Source organism: Oryctolagus cuniculus, chromosome 16 (assembly GCF_051225735.1).
Source record: "Oryctolagus cuniculus isolate XC-2025 breed Fujian yellow rabbit chromosome 16, ASM5122573v1, whole genome shotgun sequence".
Taxonomy (NCBI): domain Eukaryota; kingdom Metazoa; phylum Chordata; class Mammalia; order Lagomorpha; family Leporidae; genus Oryctolagus; species Oryctolagus cuniculus.
In genome coordinates, this window is record NC_142882.1 from 8,146,987 (window position 1) to 8,171,316 (window position 24,330).

The following is a 24,330-nucleotide window of genomic DNA, read 5'->3' on the forward strand; positions in this document are numbered from 1 at the left end:
ACTAGGACGTGTGGTTTTCAATAACTGTGGAACCAGTAATCACCCTGAATGCAGAAGTTCCCATTCAGGATGTCAAATCACTTCATCTTTATTTGTAAAACATGAAACCCTTCCAGGTTGCTGTTAACCACAGTAATCCCATGCTGATCTGTTTTTGCACTTACAACCTTGGTTGATGCACTCATGAGAACTTGGGACTTTTTGAGTACTTCTCACTTTTTACTATAAATCTGCAAATACCAGCCAGAATGTAGACTTCAGAATATTCATGGACAATGTGTGTTATGAACCAAACATGCATGAATTTCATCAATATATATTCATTAATTTTTTGCTTAACTATTTCCCTCATAGTCATCACTTTTTATCTTCTGCATTTTTTTTGGCAGGCAGAGTAAGACAGTGAGAGAAAGAGACAGAGAGAAAGGTCTTCCTTCTGTTTTTCACCCCCCCCCCCAGATGTCCACTACAGTCGGTGCACTGTGTAGATCTGAAGCTACGTGCCAGGTGCTTCCTCCTGGTCTCCCACGTGGGTGCAGGTGCCCAACCACTTGAGCCATCCTCCACTGCCTTCCCAGGCCACAGCAGAGAGCTGGACTGGAAGAGGAGCAACTGGGACAAAACTGGTCCCCCAACTGGGAGTAGAACCCCGAGTGCCAGGGCTGCAGGTGGAGGCTTAGCCTAGTGACTCACAGCACAGGCCTATCTTCTGAATTCTTAATGCTGAATTTGATGTTTTTTATAGATTGGGATGAATGCTTCAAATGCAGAATTTCAGTCTTATATGGAAATATATATGCTAACTGCATAAAAGTATAAAAATCTGAGATTGTACATTTCTGTCTAAATTTAATTTTAACAACACTACCTTAAAAGTTGGTAATATTTTTTCTATTTGAGATGTTTTATAATTTCTATTGAAGTCTAATAACGTTTAGCTCACTATACAGCAATTTACAAAAATGAAAGCAAGTGGACATTTGAGTTGGTAAGTACAGAGTTCTCTGTGTGTATAGGGAACACCCACGTGAACTTACACTCAGTCTGCATCGGGAACACTGTCTCCAATGGACTTTATCCTGAACTATCTTCTCAGGCTCAACACACTTCAAATCGAAAGTAGAAATCACTATAAGCCCACTGCAAGAATAATGTCATAGCAAGCAGAAAAAGAAATAAAGCAAATCCACAACACAGAAGTGCTCTAGCACATCAGCATTCACTGTGTCAGTTCTCAGTAGCTCCAAATTAGTTATGCTTGTATGTAAAGCCTACAATGGTGCATTTTTGTTAAATGTTCTGCATTATGTCCCAGCCAAGAATCCACACATAATGCATCTTCCAGCCCTACTTAATCTGATGCAACTCTTCTGAATATAACAATACCTAGTACTTTGCTAGTTTTGCCACATATGGTAATCTACCAAGAATCTGTTTCTACTATTATCCATCTTACCTAGGATTAACACTGTTGATTACTGGGGGAAGTCCAAGATGGCTGAAGAGGGAAGGGCATACTGTTCTAGGCTAGGAGTAGACAGTCAAAGTAAGAGTGGAAGAAATGCAGTTGGAATTCTATGGAAGGAAGAAGAATGTTGTGGATCAGTGTGGAAGGTGCAGATCTGTAGTACGATCAAGAACACACACATAATCCCAGCAGCTGAGAGCCGGAGAAAGCAACAGCTTAGGGAAGGTGGGGACATCAGACTGCAGTCAGTGGCCTGGGCCATGTTTACATAACTGGAGGGAGAGCTTTCAAGAGTCAAACACTTGATAGAAATTGGGAGAATATAGCCACACCTTCTTTCAGAAACATGTTTGCAACTTATATTTTAAAAAGCAGAAGGAACAACAACAATATCATCAACAATGGGTATAGCAATTGAACAGACATTCTGCAGAGATAAATGAGCAAAAGGCCTTATCAAGGATGCTAATCATCAGTAAACTTAGAAAACTTTTCAAAACCACAAAGAGTGACCACCTCACTATGTTCCATTGGCTACAACTATCAGAAATTTGTTGTCAAAGAAAAGAATAACCACGGTTGCTGATGATGTCCTGATCAGTATTTGATATGGCCAGGCTGTTGCTTAATGTCTCTTCTCAGTGACTGAGATTAATCCTACAGCACTTCACAGATGCTATCCTGTCTATCTCTAACTCTCAAACCTGACATAAATCAAATACCTTTCAGGTGATCAGAAATGGCCAGTCACACATGGGCTGAGCTGAAATGTAGCATCTAGGTGCAAGGGTCAGAGATGTGTTCTTTGAGAGAATGAAAAGTGACTATGGTCACAGAGGCTCAAAAGAACAAAAGGTCAGCTAAGGGGGGAGAAAAAATAGCATGCTACATAAGAGGACAGCCATAATATACAATCTCAACCCTGAAATTTGTCAACAATGATTGCAAGTGGTGGAAGACTAGAATATTCTAATTTTCCTGACAATCTACCATGGTTTGAGAGCTTTGTCAATCACAACTCTTCTGACACAGTCATCCATTAAAGTCCCTTTCTCCTTTTCCATTTCCTCTTCTCTACTTCAAACACCACAAATATGGCTACCCAATCTCTGAGTACTTCCTCTTTAAATCATACCTATGAACAAAGAAAATCTCCATTTTTCAGCTTTCGTGCACCTGAGAAGTTCACCCAAATGAATGTGGGTTTTCACAGTTTTCCTCTCTTGGAAGCCCCCCTCCATGCCACTCTGGCTGGAGGTCCTTGATTCTAATAAATACTTTTAAATTTCTTTGCCGTCCACTTGGAAATTCTTCTTCCACATGAGGCAAAGAACCAAAGTAACAATAATTTTTGTGCCACCATTTCCCATAATATTTTGGTGCCATTACTTGGAGAGCAACTCCAATGTGACTCAGATTGCAACTCCTATGTGGTGTGCATCCAAAGTTGTTTAATCTCACTGGACTGGTGAGCATGCAGACTGCTGTCACTTTTTTTCAGAGTGTCTCTTTCATAGTCACTCTCACTTTCCCTAAAACACTGGGTCCCTGTCAGCCATTTAAAAGTGATTAGTGCTGGCTGACTAAGGCCAGATCAATCCCCTGGAGCTGGGATTCTATCCTTTCAGCCTCCCTCCCTCCCTCTTGTGTGGATCAGCCCTTCATGTGGGGCTGGAAGAAGTCTTAGAGATGACTGATGGATTCTGGCTGGGGCTACACGCCAGTGTTTTCAGAAGGTCTCCTGGCCAGGTACCAGGCTCTGAATGCCAGAATAATGTTGATCCAAGAAATGCTGTTTCCAGTGGGCAGCCAATCTCCTGCCCCTTTGGACTCCTCACAAGCTAGAAAACAAGACACTCCACACTTCTTGCTTCTTGTCTCAGCTCTGGGAATGTTGGTTTGTCCCAACACATTTTCTTTTCATGAGGATTTGCCCAACATGTGACACTGGGAGAAAAGTTTGAAATAACCTTGAAATTCAGGCCAGGGACACTCTCTGGTGTTTTTCAAGGACTCCCTGACTGGACACCAGATCACAATGGCCCATTCAGATGTTGGCTGAAAATTGCATTCTGTTCTTCCTTCCTGGAGATTATCCATCAGTGAGACTGGGCACATCCTGAAGTGAGGCCATGGGCTCCCAGCTCCATGCCTCTATCAGTGTTTCTTTTACCCCAGATCTGAACAGATTTCTGTCTCTCTCTCTCTCTCTCTCTCTCTATCTATCTATATATATGTATATATCCTTCTCTAAATGTTTTCTATACCTCTTCAATCTCCACAATTTCTACAAACTCTTACCTTATTTAAAAATGTTATCTTAATTTAGATTTTAACAGGTTATTTTATTTTATTTTATTTTTTATACTTTTTTAAAATTTTTATTTAATGAATATAAATTTCCAAAGTACAGCTTATGGATTACAATGGCTTCCCCACCCCATAACTTCCCTCCCACCCACAACCCTCCCATTTCCCGCTCCCTCTCCCCTTCCATTCACATCAATATTCATTTTCAATTCTCTTTATATACAGAAGACCAGTTTAGTATATATTAAGTATAGATTTCAACACACACATATAGATTTGCACCCACATAGAAACACAAAATGAAAAATACTGTTTGAGTACTAGTTATAGCATTAAATCACAATGTACAGCACGTTAAGGACAGAGATCCTACATGAGGAGTAAGTGCACAGTGACTCCTGTTGCTGACTTTAAAAATTGACACTCTTGTTTATGGTATCAGTAATCATCCTAGGCTCTTGTCATGAGTCGCAAAGGCTATGGAAGCCTTTTTTTAACTTTTATTTAATGAATATAGATTTCCAAACTACAGCTTATGGATTACATTGGCTTACCCCACCCCAAGGAAGTCCCTCTCACCCACAACCCTCCCCTTTCCTGCTTCCTCTCCCATTCCATTAATATCACGATTCATTTTCAATTTTCTATATATACAGAAGACCAGTTTAGTATATATTCAGCAAAGATTTCAACAGTTTGCACCCACATAGAAACACAAAGTGAAAAATACTGTTTGAGTACTCGTTATAGCATTAAATCTCAATGTACAGCACATTAAGGACAGAGATCCTACATGAGGAGTAAGTGCACAGTGACTCCTGTTGTTGACTTTACAAATTGACATTCCTGTTTATGGCATCAGTAATCTCCCTATGCTCCAGTCGTGAGTTTCCAAGGCTATGGAAGCCTTTTGAGTTCTCCAACTCTTATCTTATTTAGACAAGGTCAAGTCAAAGTGGAAGTTCTCTCCTCCCTTCAGAGAAAGGTACCTCCTTCTTTGAAGACCTGTTCTTTTCACTGGGATCTCACTCACTGAGATCTTTCATTTATGTCCTTTTGTTTTTTTTTTGTTTGTTTGTTTGTTTTGTTTTGTTTCATTTCATTTTTCCAGAGTGTCTTGGCTTTCCATGCATGAAATACTCTCACGGGCTTTTCAGCCGCATTTGCATGCCTTTAGGGCTGATTCTGAGGCCAGAGTGCTGTTTAGGACATCTGCCATTCTATGAGGCTGCTGTGTATCTCGCTTCACATGTTCGATCGTTCTCCCCTTTATTTATTCTATCGGTTACTATTAGCATGCAGTAGTCTTGTTTATGTGATCCCTTTGACTCTTAGTCCTTTCATTATGATAAATTGTGAACAGAAATTGATCACTTGGAATAGTGAGATGGCATTGGTACATGCCACTCTGATGGGATTGAATTGGAGTCCCCTGGTATGTTTCTAACTCTACCATTTGGGGCAATTCAGCTTGAGCATGTTCCAAATTGTACATCTCTTCCCTCTCTTATTCCCACTCTTATATTTAACAGGGATCACATTTCAGTTAAATTTCAGCACTTAAGAATCACTGTGTATTAATTACCAAATTCAACCAGCAATATTAAGTAGAACAAACAAAACACTAAGAAGGATAACATATTAAGTTGTTCATTAACAGTCAGGGCTATGCTGATCAAGTCACCGTTTCTCATAGTGTCCATTTCACTTCAACAGGTTTCTTTTTGGTGTTCAGTCAGTTGTCACTGATCAGGGAGAACATATGATATTTGTCCCTTTAGGAATGGCTTATTTCACTCAGCATGATGTGTTCCAGATTCCTCCATTTTGTTGCAAATGACCGGGTTTCATTGTTTCCTACTGTGGTATAGTATTCTGAAGAGTGCATATTCCATAATTTCTTTATCCAGTCTACAGTTGATGGGTGTTTAGGTTGGTTCCAGGTCTTAGCTATTGTGAATTGAGCTGCAATAAACATTAGGCTGCAGACCGCTTTTTTGTTTGCCAATTTAAATTCCTTTGGGTAAATTCCAAGGAGTGGGATGGCTGGGTTGAACGGTAGGGTTATATTCAGGTTTCTGAGGAATCTCCAGACTGACTTCCATAGTGGCTTGACCAGTTTGCATTCCCACCAACATTGGGTTAGTGTCCCTTTTTCCCCACATCCTCACCAGCATCTGTTTTGGTAGATTTCTGATTGTGAGCCATTCTAACTGGGGTGAGGTGAAACCTCATTGTGCTTTTGATTTGCATTTCCCTGATTGCTAGTGATCTTGAACATTTTTTCATGTGCCTGTTGGCCATTTGGATTTCCTCTTTTGAAAAATGTCTATTGAGGTCCTTGGCCCATCTCTTAAGTGGTTGTTGATTTTGTTTTTGTGGAGTTTCTTGATCTCTTTGTAGATTCTGGTTATTAACCCTTTATCTGTTGCATAGTTTGCAAATATTTTTTCCCATTCTGTTGGTTGTCTCTTCACGTTCCTGACTGTTTCTTTGGCAGTACAGAAACTTCTCAATTTGATGCAATCCCAATAGTTAATATTGCCACTGAATGCCTGTGCTTCTGGGGTATTTTGCCGGTACCTATATCTTGCAGGGTTTTTCCAATGCTCTCTAGTAATTTGATGGAGTCAGGTCGTAGATTCATGTCTTTAATCCATGTTGAGTGGATTTTTGTGTAAGGTGTAAGTTAGGGGTCTTGCTTCATGATTCTGCATGTGGAAATCCAGTTTTCCAAGCACCATTTATTGAATAGGCTGTTCTTGCTCCAGAAATTGGTTTTAGATCCTTGATCAAATATAAGTTGGCTGTAGATGTTTGGGTTGATTTCTGGTGTTTCAATTCTGTTCCATTGGTCTATCCATCTGTTTCTGTACCAGTACCATGCTGTTTTGAATATAACAGCCCTGTAGTATGTCTTGAAATCTGGTATTGTGATGATTCCAGCTTTTGTTGTTGTTGTTGTTGTTGTACAGGATTGCTTTACCTATTCAAGGTCTCTTGTGCCTTCATATGAATTTCCACATCATTTTTTCTAGATCTGAGAAGAAGGTCTTTGGTATCTTGATTGGGATTGCATTGAATCTATAAATTGCTTTTGGGAGAATGGACATTTTGATGATGTTGATTCTTCCAATCCATGAACATGGAAGATTTTTCCATTTCTTGGTATCCTCTTCTATTTCTTTCTTTAAGATTTTGGAATTCTCATCGTAGAGATTTTTTAACAAATTGGTTAAGTTTATTCCAAGGTATTTGATTGTTTTTGTAGCTATTGTGAATGGGATTGATCTTAGCTGTTCTTTCTCAGCCGTGGCATTGCTTGTGTATACAAAGGCTGTTGATTTTTGTGCATTGATTTTATATCCTGCCACGTTGCCAAACTCCTCTATGAGTTCCAATAGTCTCTTAGTAGAGTTCTTTGGATCCTCTAAGTAAAAAATCGTATCATCTGCAAAGAGGGATAGTTTGACTTCTTCCTTCTCAATTTGTATTCCTTTAATTTCTTTTTCTTGTTTGATGGCTCTGGCTAAAACTTCCAGAACTATGTTAAATAGCAGTGGTGAGAGTGGGCATCCCTGTCTGGTGCCAGATATCAGTGGAAATGCTTCCAACTTTTCCCCATTCAGTAGGATGCTGGTTGTCGGTTTTTATAAATTGCTTTGATTATATTGAGGAATGTTCCTTCCATACCCAGTTTGTTTAGAGTTTTCACCATGAAAGGATGTTGAATTTTATCGAATGCTTTCTCTGCATCTATTTGGATAATCATATGGTTTTTCTTCTGCAGTCTGTTAATGTGGTGAATCACATTGATTGATTTGCGAATGCTGAACCATCCCTGCATACCAGGGATAAATCCCACTTGGTCTGGGTGGATGATTTTTCTGATGTGTTGCTATATTCTATTGGCGAGAATTTTTTGAGGATTTTTGCATCTATGTTCATCAGGGATATTGGTCTATAATTTTCTTTCAGTGCTGCGTCTTTCTCTGGCTTAGGGATTAAGGTGATGCTGGCTTCATAGAAAAAATTTGGGAGGATTCCCTCTTTTTCGATTGTTCTGAATAGTTTGAGAAGAATTGCCGTTAGTTCTTCTTTAAATGTCTGGTAGAATTCAGCAGTGAATCCATCTGGTCCTGGGCTTTTCTTTGTTGGGAGGGCCTTTATTACTGTTTCAATTTCTTTTTCAGTTATGGGTCTATTTAGGTTTTCAATGTCTACCTGGTTCAATTTAGGTAGGTTGCATGTGTCCAGGAATCTATCCATTTCTGATAGGTTTTCCTGTTTGCTGGCATACAAGTCCTTGTAGTAATTTCTGATGATTCTTTTTATTTTTGTGGTATCTATTGTTATGTTTCCTTTTTCATCTCTGATTTTATTGATTTGGGTCTTTTCTCTTCTTTTTTTTAGTTGGGCCGATGGGGTGTCAATTTTTTTTTTTAAACATGCTCTTTGCTTGGCTGATTTTTTGTAATGTTTTTTTGGATTCAATCCTGTTGATTTCTTCTCTGATTTTAATTATTTCTCTTCTCCTACTAGATTTGGGTCTGATTTGTTGCAGATTTTCTAGGTCCTACAGATGTGCTGAAAGCTCATTTATTTGGTACCTTTCTAATTTCTTGATATAGGCACCTATTGCTATAAACTTGCCTCTCAATACTGCTTTTGCCGTATCCCATAAGTTTTGATATGTTGTGTTGTTATCCTCATTTACTTCCAGAAATTTTTGATTTCTTGAATGACTCAGTGTTCATTCAGGAGCATGTTGTTCAATCTCCATGTGTTTGCATACTTTCTAGGGTTACCTGAGTTGCTTATTTCCACCTTCATTCTGCTGTGGTCTGAGAAGCTGCATGGTATGATTCTAATTCTTTTAAATTTGCTAAGACTTGCTTTATGGCCTAGTATGTGATCAATCCTAGAGAAGGTTCCATGCACTGCTGAGAGGAATGTAAAGTCTTTATATGTAGGATTGAAAGTTCTGTAGATATCTGTTAGATCCATTTGGGCTATAGTGTCATTTAAATCTACTGTGTCGATTAAATCTGCTGTTTCCTTGTTGATCTTCTGTCTGGATCATCTGTCTATTTCTGAGAGTGGAGTATTGAAGTCCCCCAGTACTATTGTATTGGAGTCTAAGTCTCCCTTTAAGTCCCTTAACATATCTTTTAAATAGACCAGTGGCCTGCAATTAGGTGCATATACATTTATAATAGTTACATCTTCCTGTTGAATTGAACCCTTAATCATTATATAGTGCCCCTCTTTGTCTCTCTTAACAGTTTTTGTATTAAAGTTTATTTTGTCTGATATTAATATGGCTACACCTGCTTTTTTTGGGTTTCTGTTGGCATGGAGTATCTTTTTCCAACCTTTCACTTTCAGATGCATGTATCTTTGTTAGAGAGATGTGTTTCTTGTAGGCAACAAATAGTTGGGTTTTGTTCCTTAATCCATGCAGCCAGTCTTTACCTTTTAAATGAATAGCTAAGTCAATTATTATTTAATGTGACTCTTGATACATAGTGACTTTGTCCTGCCTTTTTCCCAGAGATATTTTCTAGTATATGCTTTGAGCTTCCTATGCTCTTTTACTGGTAGGTTTTCTTCCTTTACCTTCTGTCACATTGATGGCCATGTTTCTGTGTTTCTGAGTGTAGCACATCTTTAAGTATCTTTTGCAGGGCTGGACAAATGTCGGCAAACTCTTTCAATTTCTATTTGCTATGAAAGGTATTTATTTCACCTTCATTCACAAATGAGAGCTCAGCAGGATATAATATTCTGGGCTGGCAGTTTTTCTCTCTTAGTACCTGGGCTATGTCTTGCCATTCTCTTCTAGCTTGTAGTGTTTCTGATGAGAAGTCTGCTGTGAGTCTAATTGGAGATCCTCTGAAAGTAATCTGACGTTTCTCTCTTGCACATTTTAGGATCTTTTCTTTATGTTTCACTGTGGTGAGATTAATTACAACATGTTGTGGTGAGGATCTCTTTTGGTCATGTTTACTAGGGGTTCTATGAGCTTCCTGTACTAGGATGTCTCTGTCCTTCTCCAAACCTGGAAATCTCTTTTCTAGTATCCCACTAAAAAGGCCTTCTAATCCTTTCTCTCTCTCCATGCCTTCAGGAACTCCTAGAACCCAAATGTTGGTTTTTTAAATAGTATCATGTAGATTCTCAACAATATATTTTAGAGTTCTAATTTCCTCTTCTTTTCTTTGGTTTGACTGTGTGTTTTCCTGTGCTCTGTCTTCTAAGTCCGATATTCTCTCCTCTGTTTTGCTGACTCCGTTTTTTAGACTTTCTAATGTGTTTGTCATTTGATCTATTGAGCTCTTCATTTCATTTTGATTTCTCTTCACTATCACACTTTCCTGTTCTACTAGTTTTTGAATTTCATTTTGATTCTTCCTTAAAATTTCATTTTCACGAGAGAGATTTTCAATCCTGTCCTATAAGGATTTCTGTAGTTCAAGGATTTGCTTTTGAAAACTTCTAAATGTTCTTATCATAAATTTTTTGAAATCTGTATCTTGCATTTCTTCTATCTCATCATCTTCATAATCTTGGCTTGGGGTGTTTTGTTTATTTGGAGGCGTCATAGTGTCATCATTGATCTTGTTCCCTCGATTTTTGTGTTTGCTGCTTGGCATTGTTAATTCCTCTTCCCTCACTGCGAGGTTTCTTTTTTACTATGTCTGTGTTAAGTGGACTGCCTGCTGTTGGAGGAGTCTTGGAGGCTTGAGATGGGTGTGGCCTGAGAGCTCTGCTTGGTTCTTCCAGGTTACAGGTGTGCAAAGGTGATACCCTCAGGTTATGAGTGGTAAACCTCTCTCTTATTTAATTATTTATTTACTTATTTCATTTTTTTTTATTCAGGAGGTAAGTAATACAGCATGGCTGAGCAGAATTGATGGTATTTAGCTTCTGATCTCTTGCTTCTACCCAAAGAGTCTGTGCAGGCTCAGTTTCTCTTGCGGACTCCCACTGGGTTGCCTAGGCTACTGAATTGTAGTGCCTCAGTTCCTTAGCTCTCCCCTTTTGTTATGTATATCCAGAGTGGGGCCTGCTCTTTGTCTCTTGCTCGCCTTTGCAAGGTTGGTGGAGAGAGAAACTCCTCTGTACCAGTACCCCCCCCACCTTTTTTTTTTCCTTCTCTCCTGTAGTCAGTCTGGTGAACTTTCCCGCCTCAAAGCCCGCTTCCCTTTAGATTCTGTCCACCGTTTCCCCACCAATGTCTCGGGTTACTGAGCTCACCTCCCCTTCCAGCGCTTATGTGTGGATTCAGAACCATGGGCGTCCCTGCTCTCCCCACTGGTCGTCTGTGTCACATCCACTCCCCTTCCAGCACTGGTGCGCAACCCTGCAGCTCCCGTGGCTCAGCTTCCACGCGGTGGGCAACCTTGCTCTCCCCGTAGGTCCTCCAAGTCACAGCCACTAGATCCGGAAGAGTTTCCTCTGCAATTTTTTCCTGATCCTTTTTCTGAGGCTACCGTAACTCCACTTTTATTAAACTAAATTTTCCCAGGACTATCAGTACGCACCCTCACTATTCCGCTATCTTGGCTCTGCCCCCAATAATGTCTTTAGGTCTGGAAGCCTTTTGAGTTCACCGACTCTGATCATATTTAGACAAGGTTGTAGTCAGAGTGGAAGTTCTCTCCTCCCTTCAGAGAAAGGTACCTCCTTCTTTGATGACCTAACAGGTGATTTTAAAAATGGAAATCAAGGAAATTGGAAATGGAAACATCACAAGTATAGAAATGTGTGCCTGGTAAGAAAGGTTAAGTAGGAATGACCTTTGTTATGAGAAAAAAAGAATGTATCCATCAGTATGTAATGTACTTAGGGAGGTGTAGTAATAACTTTGGCTAACATGAGGAAGTTGGGCATGAATAACAGCCAATAATTTCCTAGATGCCATTTTATATGCTGTCTTCAACATCAATTAAGAATATTCCTGAAATAGCTCAGTTGGGTATTCCAGAAGTACCTTGTGAATCAGAAATAACTGAAATTGGGATGATGTTATTGTACATTTCTCACTACATATGGACCATTGTATGAAGTGTCCAGAACATCAGATGCCAGCATGGAGCAAGACCAGTGCTTCTGTAAAAAAGTGACCTTTCTGTCTTTTGAAGATCCCCTGGGGATGACCCTGGTCTGCACAGCTCTGTGCTTCTCTGTCCTCACTGCTGTTGTTCTTGGGGTCTTTGTGAAGCACCAAGACACTCCCATAGTCATAGCTGTTTGTGGATGCCAGTTTTGATCAGCTGCAAAATGACCATCTTTATCCAATGTGAAAAAATTGAAAATGAATAAAGCATGTGAGAGCCATTTGTTAGGAGAATGGGCAGGAACCACAAACTCCCCCCCCCCTTTTTTTAAATATTGCTTTAAAGTATTATGTGTACATTTAACAATGCCTTAACCCTTAGGATTATAAGGAATGTCAGTAACATGAGATATAAAAAAGTTACACAAAAATTTTTAAAAGAGGCAGAAATATAAGCAGCTCCATTATCCATTTTAATCTGCTTTGGAGTTCCTAGGGAAGCAAAATCTTGTAACAACGGGCAATAACATGTCTTGTAGCTTCACCTGTATGTAAGGAAGCAAAAATACATCCAGAACAAGTATCAATAGACACATGTATATATTTTTGTTTACCCAATTCCATGAAGTGGGTGATATCCATTTGCCATAGTTGATTGGGGAATAAACCGCGAGGATGAATTTGAAAGTGAGGTACTGGTAACTGGATGGAGTAAGTTGAACAGAATTTTACAATTTGTCAAGCTTGTTTTCAAGTAATATTATGTTTTAAGCATAACGTATGAGCATTTAAATGATGTAAAATGTGATCTTTTGTTGCTGTATCAATAGAATATATGCATAGAGCAGAATCTGCCAAATGTTTGCCCTCTACCAAAGGTCCAGGAACATTGGAATGTGCTCTAATATGACCTGTAAAGAAAGGGCAGGTATGCTGTCGAATGACAGTGCAAATGCAAGAAAACAAAGGAGAAGCAGCAGAGGATTCAGGAAGGAATGAACAAGTTTCCAATTGAGTCACTGACAGGAACACATATTTGCTATCAGTGTATGTTAACCGCTACATCCAAAGTAGACTGCTATGCAAGTGCAACAGCAGCTAATTCAACTAGCTGTAGAGATGAAATAGGGTTTTAATAACTGTACGGTGATCATCACAAATTACTGAAGCTTGATCAATGTTGGAACCCTCTATAAATATCAAGCCAGCATTCTCTAAGGGTTCTCTTTTTACATGCTAGTCTCCCTTTAGCTATAATCTCAGCTATTGCATTATAATATGGTACAACATTCTTTTTAAGGGTAGCCTGTAAATATATCCAAAGTAAAGGGGCCTCTTGCCACAACAGAGCAGTGGATAAATAATCTGTAATCAAAATAATAAGAATTAAAGGTTGATTATAATCAATGCAAGAAACAAAGCTCTGAAATAAGGCTTGTTGTACCTTTTCCAAGGCTAGGCATGCTGCACGAGTAAGCACTCATTGGGAGGTAGGGGAACTATCTCCCTTTAGGATATCGAATAAAGGTTTAAGGTCTCCTGTTGTGAGGTGGAAATGTGGATGAAGCCAATTATTATCCCCTAGAAGTTTCTGAAAATCATTTCAAGTCTGTAAAGAATCCAATTGTAAGGTGACTTTCAGTGGAAGTATTTTTCATGGGTACAACTGGAAGCCTAGATATTGATAAGGATATTGAAGTTGCATTTTCTCAGAGGCTATGATAAGACTAAAAGCAGATAATTGCTCTTTCATTACTGTCAGACATTGCATCACCAAAAATTCCTCGGGTCCAGCTATCAAAATATCATCCATATAGTGTATAATATATAAATATAAATTGCCATATATTTTGGAAATTTTTTGAAGAGCAGCATCAATGAATTGTTGGCACAAAGTAGGGCTATTAGTCATACGTTGAGGTAAGATCCTCCATTGGATTCTTTGCATAGGTTCTTTAAAATTTACTGATGGGAGAGATCACATAATCAAGACTAGTGTCTGAAAATACTAACCTATAGAACAAAAAAGGGAGAGAACAATCCAACATGGGAAGTGGGATGCACAGCACACTCATAGAATGGTGGATGTCCTAAACAGCACTCTGGCCTCAGAATCCACCCTAAAGGCATTTGGATCTGGCTGAAAAGCCCATGAGAGTATTTCAGGTGTGGAAAGCCAAGACACTCTGGAAAAAAAATGACCTAAATGAAAGATCTCCGTGAGTGAGATCCCAGTGGAAAGAACAGGTCATCAAAGAAGGAGGTACATTTCTCTGAAGGGAGGAGAGAACTTCCACTTTGACTATGACCTTGTCTAAATAAGATAAGAGTCAGTGAACTCAAAAGGCTTCCATAGCCTTGGAAACTCATGACGGGAGCATAGGGAGATTACTGATGCCATAAACAAGAGTGTCAATTTGTAAAGTCAACAACAGGAGTCACTGTGCACTTACTCCTCATGTAGGACCTCTGTCCTTAACGTGCTGTACATTGTGATTTAATGATATAACTAGTACTCAAACAGTATTTTTGACTTTGTTTCTATGTGGGTGCAAACTGTTGAAATCTTTACTTAATATATACTAATCAGATTTTCTGTATATAAAGAGAATAGAAAATGAATCCTGATGTGAATGGAAGGGGAGAGGGAGTGGGAAAGGGGAGGGTTGTGGGTGGGAGGGAAGTTATGGGGAGGGCCATTGTAATCTATAAGCTGTACTTTGGACATTTATATTCATTAAATAAAAGTTAAAAATTTACTCATGGAACACTGAAAGCAAATCGGGGACAATCTTCTGGATGTAAAGGTATAATATAAAAATAATCTTTTAAATCTATTATTGCAGTATAATAGTCCTTTGGAATTGCAGTAGGCAATGGTTGTTAAGCCCCCATAATTTCCACAGTAGCATTAACAGCCCTAAGGCCTTGAAGCAATTGCTATCTCCCAGATTTCTTTCTGATAACAAAAATAGGACTATTCCAACGAGAATCAGAAGGAACTATATGTCCTGTTGTTAATTGTTCTTCCACCAATATCTGTGCAGCATTTATCTTTTCCTGCAGTAAAGGCCACCGATCCAACCCACACGCGATTATCTGATTTTTATTTTATTTTGTTTTATTTTATTTTATTTTATTTTATTTTATTTTATTTTGCATGGGGCACAGGCTGACCAGTAGCCATCAAGGGAAACCCAAGCCTCTCTGGTCATGATTGACAGTTAAAGTAACTGGAGATGTGATGCTTTGTTGTTGTTTGCCTAAACCCTTACCTGGCAAATGACCTTATTGAAGCATGTTAATGGTAACAATCTTATTTGGACTACGCATTAAGGCCCCCATTTGAGTTAGAATATCATGTCTCCATAGATGAACAAGTAATGCAGCCAAAATATAGGAGCGACAGGCTCCAGTATTACCTGCTTCATCCTCCCATTGCAGCAATTTGGAACTTTGTGCTAATCTCTGACTTTGACAAATACTTCGCAATTGAGTCATGGTAATTTCCTTTCTCCAATTTGTGGGCCAGCTTGCTACTGAAATAACAGAGACATCAGCTCCAGTATCTAAAAGACCACTGAATAACTTTTTATTTAATTTTAAGAAAAAATTGGGTCAGTCCTTAGTTATGGGTTGTATGCAATAAGCATCAGAAGATCCAAAACCTTTATTTCCTCTTTTATTTAAAAAAGACTTACCAATTGAAGAGAAGGGGAGCAGAATCAGTTGAGCAATGCGTTGTGCTGGTGTTAAAGTTACATTATTGGCTTGAGCCATAATTTTTATTTCACCAGTAAAGTCAGCGTCTGTAACTCCAGGAAAAACCTGTAACCCTTTCATAGTTGTACTACTTCTGCTCAGTAGGAGACCAAAAAACCCAGTTGGCAAAGGACCAAAAATCCCAGTAGGGAGGGCTTATTTGCTCATCTCAATGGTCAATACAGTATAGGAAATGGCACTGAGGTGCAGTCCTGCACTACCCTCTGAGGCTCTGTGGAGGGAATTGATGGATTTAGGGTATTCCGCTGAGGAACAAATGTCATGGCCCCAAAAAATTTGTTGGTTTTGTTGGGTTGGGGTCTAGGACCAGCCCTGCTTCTATTTTTTTGAACTTTATTCTTGTAATGAATTACCTTTTTTTTTTATATCAGTTTTGGAGTGACATTCATTGGCCAAATGCCTTCCTCTTTTGCACCGGGGGCAAATCCCAGGAGGAGTTTTATTTTGATCTTTAACTTTTGGACAATTTTTTTGCACAGGTCCTTGCTGCCCCCATTTGTAGCACCCTCATTTATCGGGCATAGCCCTCCTTGTTGATTCTTTTAATGACATACCAAGCAGAGTGGCAGGTCCTGAATATCTTGTTTTTAAATTGATCCATTTTGTTAATCACTCATCAAAGAGGCTGTCACAGAACACCTCAGCCACAATAGCCAATAGATCCATATCTGCATTGTACTTATGTTTTGTAGAATTTACAGTACTGTGGGCATTACTAGGCAGTTATCACACAGCACCAGAAAGGGATCCATACTGAGAATCAAACATCAACAGTAATCATTACGGGCATGTTTAAAGTTCAGCTTGACTGTGTGTTCCCCTGGGATGAAATAGCAGCAGCAGAGGCTTGCTCCAGCTCCCTCTTGAAGTGCCTAAAGACAAGGGTGGCTCATTGCCAAGATTTTAGGTGAGCAGTGCGTCCCATCCTGGATCTTGACCAGAGAGCCGAGACACAAAGCATGCCTACCTGTTTATCAAAAACATTCCTTTATCCTCCTCCCTGGGAACTGGCCAGGCTCCCAAGGAGCAGGAGAAGGTCATCTGGCAGACAAGTTACTTGTTTATCAGAGCCAAACCTAGATACAAGCCTCTCCATCCCAAAAATCTGTCCCTACATTTGGCCCTAGAGTTGCACCAAGGTATAGGAATAAGTAACATATCGTAAGAATACAATACAAATTTCTCATACAAGTATACATTCAGCAATCAAACACAATAATATTCAATGTGTTTTAAGGATAAATTGAAACATATCTGAGGGGGAATTAGCCTCTTATTATCTGTAATTGTTATATTTTTGCAGGTTTGTGGAATCTTAACTATTTGTGGCATATTTTGATTTACATTTTTTTGTGAAGCAAACCAAGCATAATCTGTCCAAGCATTCCTATCGATAATAGGGATAGAGTTAATACATAATACAAAAACAGAATGGGTAGTCTGGACACTTTGTCACCACAATTCCTCTTTTCACATAGTAATATTAACTTCACAACAGGTAACATTTACTTCAAATGAAATATTTAAATGCAGGGTGAGGGCTGTCCAGTGTACACTGATCTATATTTTTTACTCCCAGTGTTTCTTATCCACAACACCCTCTTCAGCTAACCAAGGACTAATTTTTTCAACAGCACTGATAAATCGCTCTACAGTTTGTTTCTTTAACCCTATTCTCTACATCTGCAATAAAGCTTTCACAGCCTTTGTCACAGCTTGCTTTGCTTCTTTAAATGCACATTTAAATCTTTTCCAAGCAAATCCCAATGTTGTTCATTCACAACTCCTTCTGCAAACCAAGGACTGACTATTCCTGTAGTATTAATGAACTGTTCTATGGCTCACCTTTTTAAACCCTTGCTCCTTGTGCCTTGAGTGAGGCTTTTAGCCCTTCTAAAACATTTCTTGCTTAGTGAGTGTTTGTCCCATAATTGTGTCGCTCTTCTTACCTTGTGGCCTGTGTCGTGGACGGGTCAGGACATGGTGGCCACTATGCAAGTCTTCACTTGCCTTCTTTGGGCCCGTATCACAGACGAATTGTCCATGGTGGCTGTTATGAGACAAGGCTGTGACCTAAATGAAATGGCCGGCTCTTCCAGCAACCTTCAGCTCAATTCCCATTCCTTGAGCCCCATGTTGGGTGCCACTTGCCTTGGCCCACAGGGTAATCAACTAGGACATGAGGAGGGCAGACCTGAATGGAGAGACAAACCAGACACAAGAAGGGAGACCAAGACAATATTCTGATCAAGGTCTCACTTTATTGGAGAAGGAGGTAGCTTATATAGTACAAGGCAAGGATTTTAACAGTCGAGGGTAAGCAGGGTCATCTTACAACATAGTTCAAAGGAATAATTTCACTGGAATCAGTATCAATTTGACAAAGGGAGTTACAGCAAGGTTTTACAGCTACCAGACATGCTTATCAAGGTACAAGAAAGAGAGCACTGAAGCTAGGTGGCCAAGCACTAACCATGTCAGTGAGCTATACAAATGGAATTTTCTAGTGAATCCTTATGGGAACACAGTTGAAGGTTAATCTAAACAAAGGCCTATACAGGGAAACAAGCACAGTGGCTCCCAACAGTATACCATGGCTGTTTCCACTGTCCTGGCCAAAACTATCACTGTGCTTCTGGCTTTCAAGGTCACTGCCCCAGGGAGAAGGATGAGACACTGGCTGCTATCAGGGGTACTTAACTCCATTATTCCCATCTGCTCCCTGATCCAACTGGCTCTCTGTTCTATCTGGGTTGGGTCTTCTCCTCCCTTTATTGACACAGATGCACACTCTGAGCATGGCCACACCATCCTGGTATGCAACAAGGGCTGAGTCACTGCTTTCTACTGTGTCCTGGGCTACCTGGGCTCCTTGGCCCTGCTGAGCTTCACTGTGGCTTTCCTAGCCAGGAACCTGCCTGACAGGTTCAATGAAGCCAAGTTCCTGATTTTCAGCATGCTGGTGTTCTGCAGTGTCCGGGTGACTTTCCTGCCTGTCTACCACAGCACCAAAGGGAAGGTCATAGTGGCCGTGCAGGTCTTCTCCATCTTGGCCTCTGGTGCAGGGTTCCTGGGCTGCATCTTTGCCCCCAAGTGCTACATTATTCTTTTCAGACCTGAGAAGAATGCTTTGAAAGGATTAAGGGATAGGATAGTTTCCAAGGAAACAGATGTTCTCAGTTGTAAGTCTTAAGTCAATCTCAGTTTTCAATGGTTAAAAACTAAGATTGAAAACTGATTTTGCACAACCACCAATCTGTTTATGTTTCTGTGGATTTCATGGTCCTGAGTGTTTTGTATAAATTAAATATTGGACTCTGTGGATTTAGGTGACCTTTCATTTTGCATGGTGTTTTCAAGGGGCATCCACACTATTGCCAGTATCTACATTTTTTATGACAAACTGATAATTCCTTGCTGTAATTTTTTGAGTTTTGTGTCTCCAATTAACTATAGACTGATTTGTGTGCTATTTGCAACTTTGGCTGTTTGGATACAAACACTGATTGGAAGAGATTTTTGCATATTTTCTAATTTTTGAGTGTACTCTCAGGTGTGGAATGTTTTGGTCATGAATTAATTTTGTGCTGAATTTGCTAAGGAGATGGCAACTGCCTTCCATACCATATGTGCTGTTGCTTTCTATCACATTTGAAGACTCCAAATTCCCTATGTTATCTACATCACTTGAAAAATTTCTCAATTTATTGTACCCATGTAGTGGATGTGAGGTGGAGGCTCCTTCTGGTGTAGAATGGTTTCTCCATACTTATTGTTGATTAGGATCCTTTGTAATGCCCTCTGGTCATATATTTAACTGTGCAGAAATATCCATCGTATCCTATTCTCATTGTGCATGAATTACTTGTATTTTGTTGTAACTTCTGCCTTTAAAATTTTTTTTATTGTTTGTAAGTTACTCGATGTGTTTATATTTCAAATTTTAGTTCAGGTATACAAGTTTCATGAATTTCATATATACAGATTAGGAATGTAGTGATACTTCCCACCTAATCCTCCCTCCTGTCAACAATCTTATGCTTCTTCCCCTCCCTCTCCTATTCCCATTCTTTATTTTTGCAAAGAACCCTTTTCTAGTTTACTTTATACCCATGAGATTAACCCTAAAATATGTAAAGTGTTCTATAATGGTAGGAAGAAACCAACAGTATTCATGGGATCTCCAATTGTCAATTTCACTCCAATACATTACTTTTTAGGCACTTGTTATGACAGATAGAACACATATAGTACATGTCTTTTCTGATACTGGCTTATTTCTCTAAGTATCTTGGTTTCCAGTTGTGTCAATGTTATTGCAAAAGACAGTATTCCTTTTTTTTATTGCTGATCAATATTCTTAGAGTATAAACCATAGTTTCTTTATCCAGTTATCAGTTGATGGGTATCTGGGTTGATTCCATACTTAGCTATTTTAAATTGAGCTTCAATGAACAAGGGGGTACAGATAACCCCTTTTCATGCTGATTTCATTTTGCTTGGGTAAATTCTTAGGAGTCAGTTGATGACTGGGTCATAGCGCAGATTTATTTTCTTTCTCAGACATTTCTATATTGTATTCCACAGTGCTGCATCATTTGACATTCCCACCAACTGTGGATTAGGGTACTTTTTTCCCAAGGGCTCTCCAGCAGAGCTTGTAAAGTGTATGCAATCAAGGTGAAAACTTAACATACTGCACCACTGCCCAGCTCTAGTTTCCATTATTCTCAAAGTGGTGAAGCACCAGATCATGCAGATTCCAACTACCTTTTGAGGGCCTTTTCCCTAACTGAGGTATCTTAAATTAAATGTCCCCATCATCTCCAGCAGAGTCATCAGTTCTTCATACAATTACTTCTTTCTCCCCAAACCCTCTAACAGTGTCTTCAGCAGCTATAGCCTGAGAAGCATTTGGGTGGGAGGTATCATAACTTTATGTGGTTGTCTCAGAACATAGCAACACTTCCTGAATCATACTCAATTGTGTATGAATAGCCATTAGCATGTGTGTCTTCTAATATCCAAGTCAATTGGTATCTGAGTCCTTGAGTTTCAAAACAATTTTGTTGTGTATGTATGTGTGTTTGTAAAGGCAAGATCACTGGAACTGAAATTCTATATTTTTGCATGCAAAAACTAAGTCCTGAGTTAATGTGCCAATAATATAACTGATTATAATTTCTATCATTCATACTTAGATCATATGTTTATGTATAATCTGAATAGTGTATTCTATGCTGACTTACTTTTCATGAGTTGTCTGTTTTATTATAGGCTTGTTTATTTCATTAAAAAGGAGACACATGGGCATTCATTTTTAAATTCAATGTGAAATTGGCCAGTTATCATTTATTGTTCAATAGTATCCTTATGCAAATGAATCTAAGTATTTATAAAGAGAAAAGAAAACCAACTACAAGCCCATTGCTCACAGGCAGCTCCTATATAAATAGTCTTTCAGACTTCCTGTACACATACATGTTTATTTCTTCACAGCCATCTGATATTCCCATGGAGATCCTTTCCATTATACTTGGATGTTTCAGTTGACCCAGTCTTGATTTGGAGCTGTCTGCTGCTCTTACGCCCATGTCTCCCTTCCTTTCAGTCAGGGTCAATACCGCCCTCAGGCACTAGAGGGTGCCTGAGGCAGAGCATGGATTTGACCTTGCCTGCAAGACTGCAGTAAATGCACCTGAAGGGGTAGGGGATGGTTGTTTTTTTTTTTTTTTTTTTTTTTTTTTTTTGCTTGTGCTTTGGTTTTTCAGTTTTTTTTTTAAACTTTTATTTAATGCATATAAATTTCCAAAGTACGACTTATGGATTACAATGGCTTCCCCCCCATACCGTCCCTCCCACCCACAACCCTCCCCTTTCCCACTCCCTCTCCCCTTCCATTCACATCAAGATTCATTTTTGATTATCTTAATATACAGAAGATCAGCTTAGTATACATTAAGTATGGATTTCAACAGTTTGCTCCCACACAGAAACATAAAGTGAAAAATAATAGATGATTTTTTTAAATGATGATGAAATCAGAGCAGACCTATTGTCATGTTTAATCCCAGTGAGAGTCAAGTTGGGAATTGATAATTTTTTTTTTACAGAGGATCAGTTTATTATGCATTAAGTAAGGATTTCAACAGTTTGCACCCCCATAGAAACACAAAGTGAAATATATTGTTTGAGTACTCGTTATAGCATTAAATCTCAATGTACAGCACATTAAGGATAGAGATCCTACATGAGGAGTAAGTGCACAGTGACTCCTGATGTTGACTTTACCAATTGACACTCCTGTCTATGGCATCAGTAATCTCCCTATGCTCCAGTCATGAGTTTCCAAGGCTATGGAAGCCCTCTGAGTTCTCCGACTCTTATCTTGTTTAGACAAGGTCATAGTCAAAGTGGAGGTTCTCTCCTCCCTTCAGAGAAGGGTACCTCCTTCTTTGATGACCTGTTCTTTCCACTGGGATCTTACTCGCAGAGATCTTTTGCCAGAGTGTCTTGGCTTTCCATGCCTGAAATACTCTCATGAGCTTTTCAGCCAGCTCCGAATGCCTTTAGGGCTGATTCTGAGGCCAGAGTGCTATTTAGGACATCTGCCATTCTATGAGTCTGCTGAGTATCTCACTTCCCATGTTGGATCACTCTCCCCTTTATTTACTCCATCAGTTAGCGTTAGCAGGTACTAGACTTGTCTATGTGCTCCCTTTGACTCCCAGTCCCTTCACCATGACCAACTGTGAACTGAAACTGATCACCTGGAACAGTGAGATGGCATTGGTACATGCCACCTCAATGGGATTGAATTGGAATCCCCTGGTATGCTTCCAACTCCACCACTTGGGGCAAGTCAGCCTGAGCATGTCCCAAATTATACATCTCTTCCCTCTCCCATTCCCACCACCATGTTCAACAGGGATCACATTTCAGTTAATTTTCAACACTTAAGAATAACTGCATCAATTACAGATCTAAACCAGTCATATTAAGTAGAACAGATAAAAAAAACTACTAAGAGGGATAATGTATTTAGTTGTTCATTAACAGTCAGGGCTATGCTGATCAAGCTACCATTTCCCATAGTGTCCACCTCACTCCAACAGGTTTCCCTCTTGGTGTTCAGTCAGTCGTCACCGATCAGGGAGAACATATGGTATTTGTCCCTTTGGGACTGGCTTATTTCACTCAGCATGATGTGTTCCAGATTCCTCCATTTTGTTGCAAATGACTGGATTTCGTTGTTTCTTACTGCGGTATAGTATTCTAAAGAGTACATATCCCATAATTTCTTTATCCAGTCTATCGTTGATGGGCATTTAGGTTGGTTCCAGGTCTTAGCTATTGTGAATTGAGCTGCAATAAACATTAGGGTGCAGACCTCTTTTTTGTTTGCCAATTTAAATTCCTTTGGGTAAATTCCAAGGAGTGGGATGGCTGGGTCGAACGGTAGGGTTATCTTCAGGTTTCTGAGGAATCTCCAGACTGACTTCCATATTGGCTTGACCAGTTTGATGGGGATGGTTTTAAGGGCTCCTTCTTGTGGAACCTCTCACGTCAGCTCCTCAAGAGCGACACCTGAAGTTTGCAGAGATCCACACATCTGCCATAATGAATGCCCCCAAATTGATCTTCAGCCAAAGTCTGGATCCTCAGCTCTGTGCACACAGTTTTCTCATCAGAAGACAGGCAGGAATCCTGTGGTGAGTGGGAGCCTCTGCCCAATTCTACTTCCTTGTGATTTTGGATTTCCTTTCTTCATTTAACAGAAATCAAGGTCTTTCAAAGAATATGATTTGGATTATTTCCCTAAATTTGCTAGATGAGAAAACCCCAGGAAGAAAGAAATGGATTGCAAACAGTTGAATGCTTTTGCAGACAAAACAACACACAAAGGCTAAGAGCCACCCTAAAAGGAAAAAATTTATGTGTATTTCACTATGAATCTGGGGCAAATTAATGTGGGAATCCCAGATAAATTCTGAGACATGAGATGAAAATGAAATCACTCAACATGGGATTATTCCATGACCAGGAGAAACTCTCATGGTTCTTAAGTGGAGGAAAAGATTGTGATAAGGACACAGGTAACTCACAAGTGAAAAATCATGCAAGAAGTGCCTTATAAAGCAATCTCATTAGACACATGAAGGAAAAATAGACATTTGTTGATGACAGCAGAATAGAAGAATATTAAATTTAAAATAACTGCTTGAGCCACTAAATCCCCAACTGTTAGATTTCCCAGTGTCAGAATCTCTTCTTACCACTGATGACCTGTTAGAAAGGATAAAGGATGGAATGACAGATCGTATCCACTTGCAAACTCTCAGCAAAAGCCTGTTTGGCAGAGATCATATACAGCTTTATAGAGAAGAGGAGGAGGAGGAGGAGATGAAGAGAACAGAGCAATCAGAGGAAAACTGGATGAATGAAAAGAAGAGAAGAGAAAGACTAAATACAGATCAGAAAATATATTTTTGCTTAGAATGGAATTTTCCACTTATCTCGCCCAGAAAGCAACATAGATAATAAAGAGATACTTGAAAACACAAGTTTACAATTTGTCATGTTGGAAACATATAAAATCCTGTGCCCAACAATTTTAAGATACCTCTTCTGGTCAGAACATACGAGGGTGTATAAGCTGTCAACATGAAATCGACTGTTCATCATGACTGAATACTCAGGACACTTG

At 39.4% G+C, this 24,330-nt stretch overlaps 1 protein-coding gene across 1 annotated transcript in view; it reads right to left on the reverse strand.

Moving 5' to 3' along the window:
- LOC127490096 (vomeronasal type-2 receptor 116-like) overlaps positions 1 to 24,305 on the reverse strand; it is a 36,010-nt gene extending 11,705 nt beyond the window's left edge. Inside the window, exon 1 of the mRNA XM_089316340.1 lies at positions 24,267 to 24,305. Within this exon, the coding sequence (XP_089172466.1) occupies positions 24,267 to 24,305 (39 nt within the window). The remainder of the gene's footprint in view (positions 1 to 24,266) is intronic.
- Positions 24,306 to 24,330: the final 25 nt, after the last annotated feature.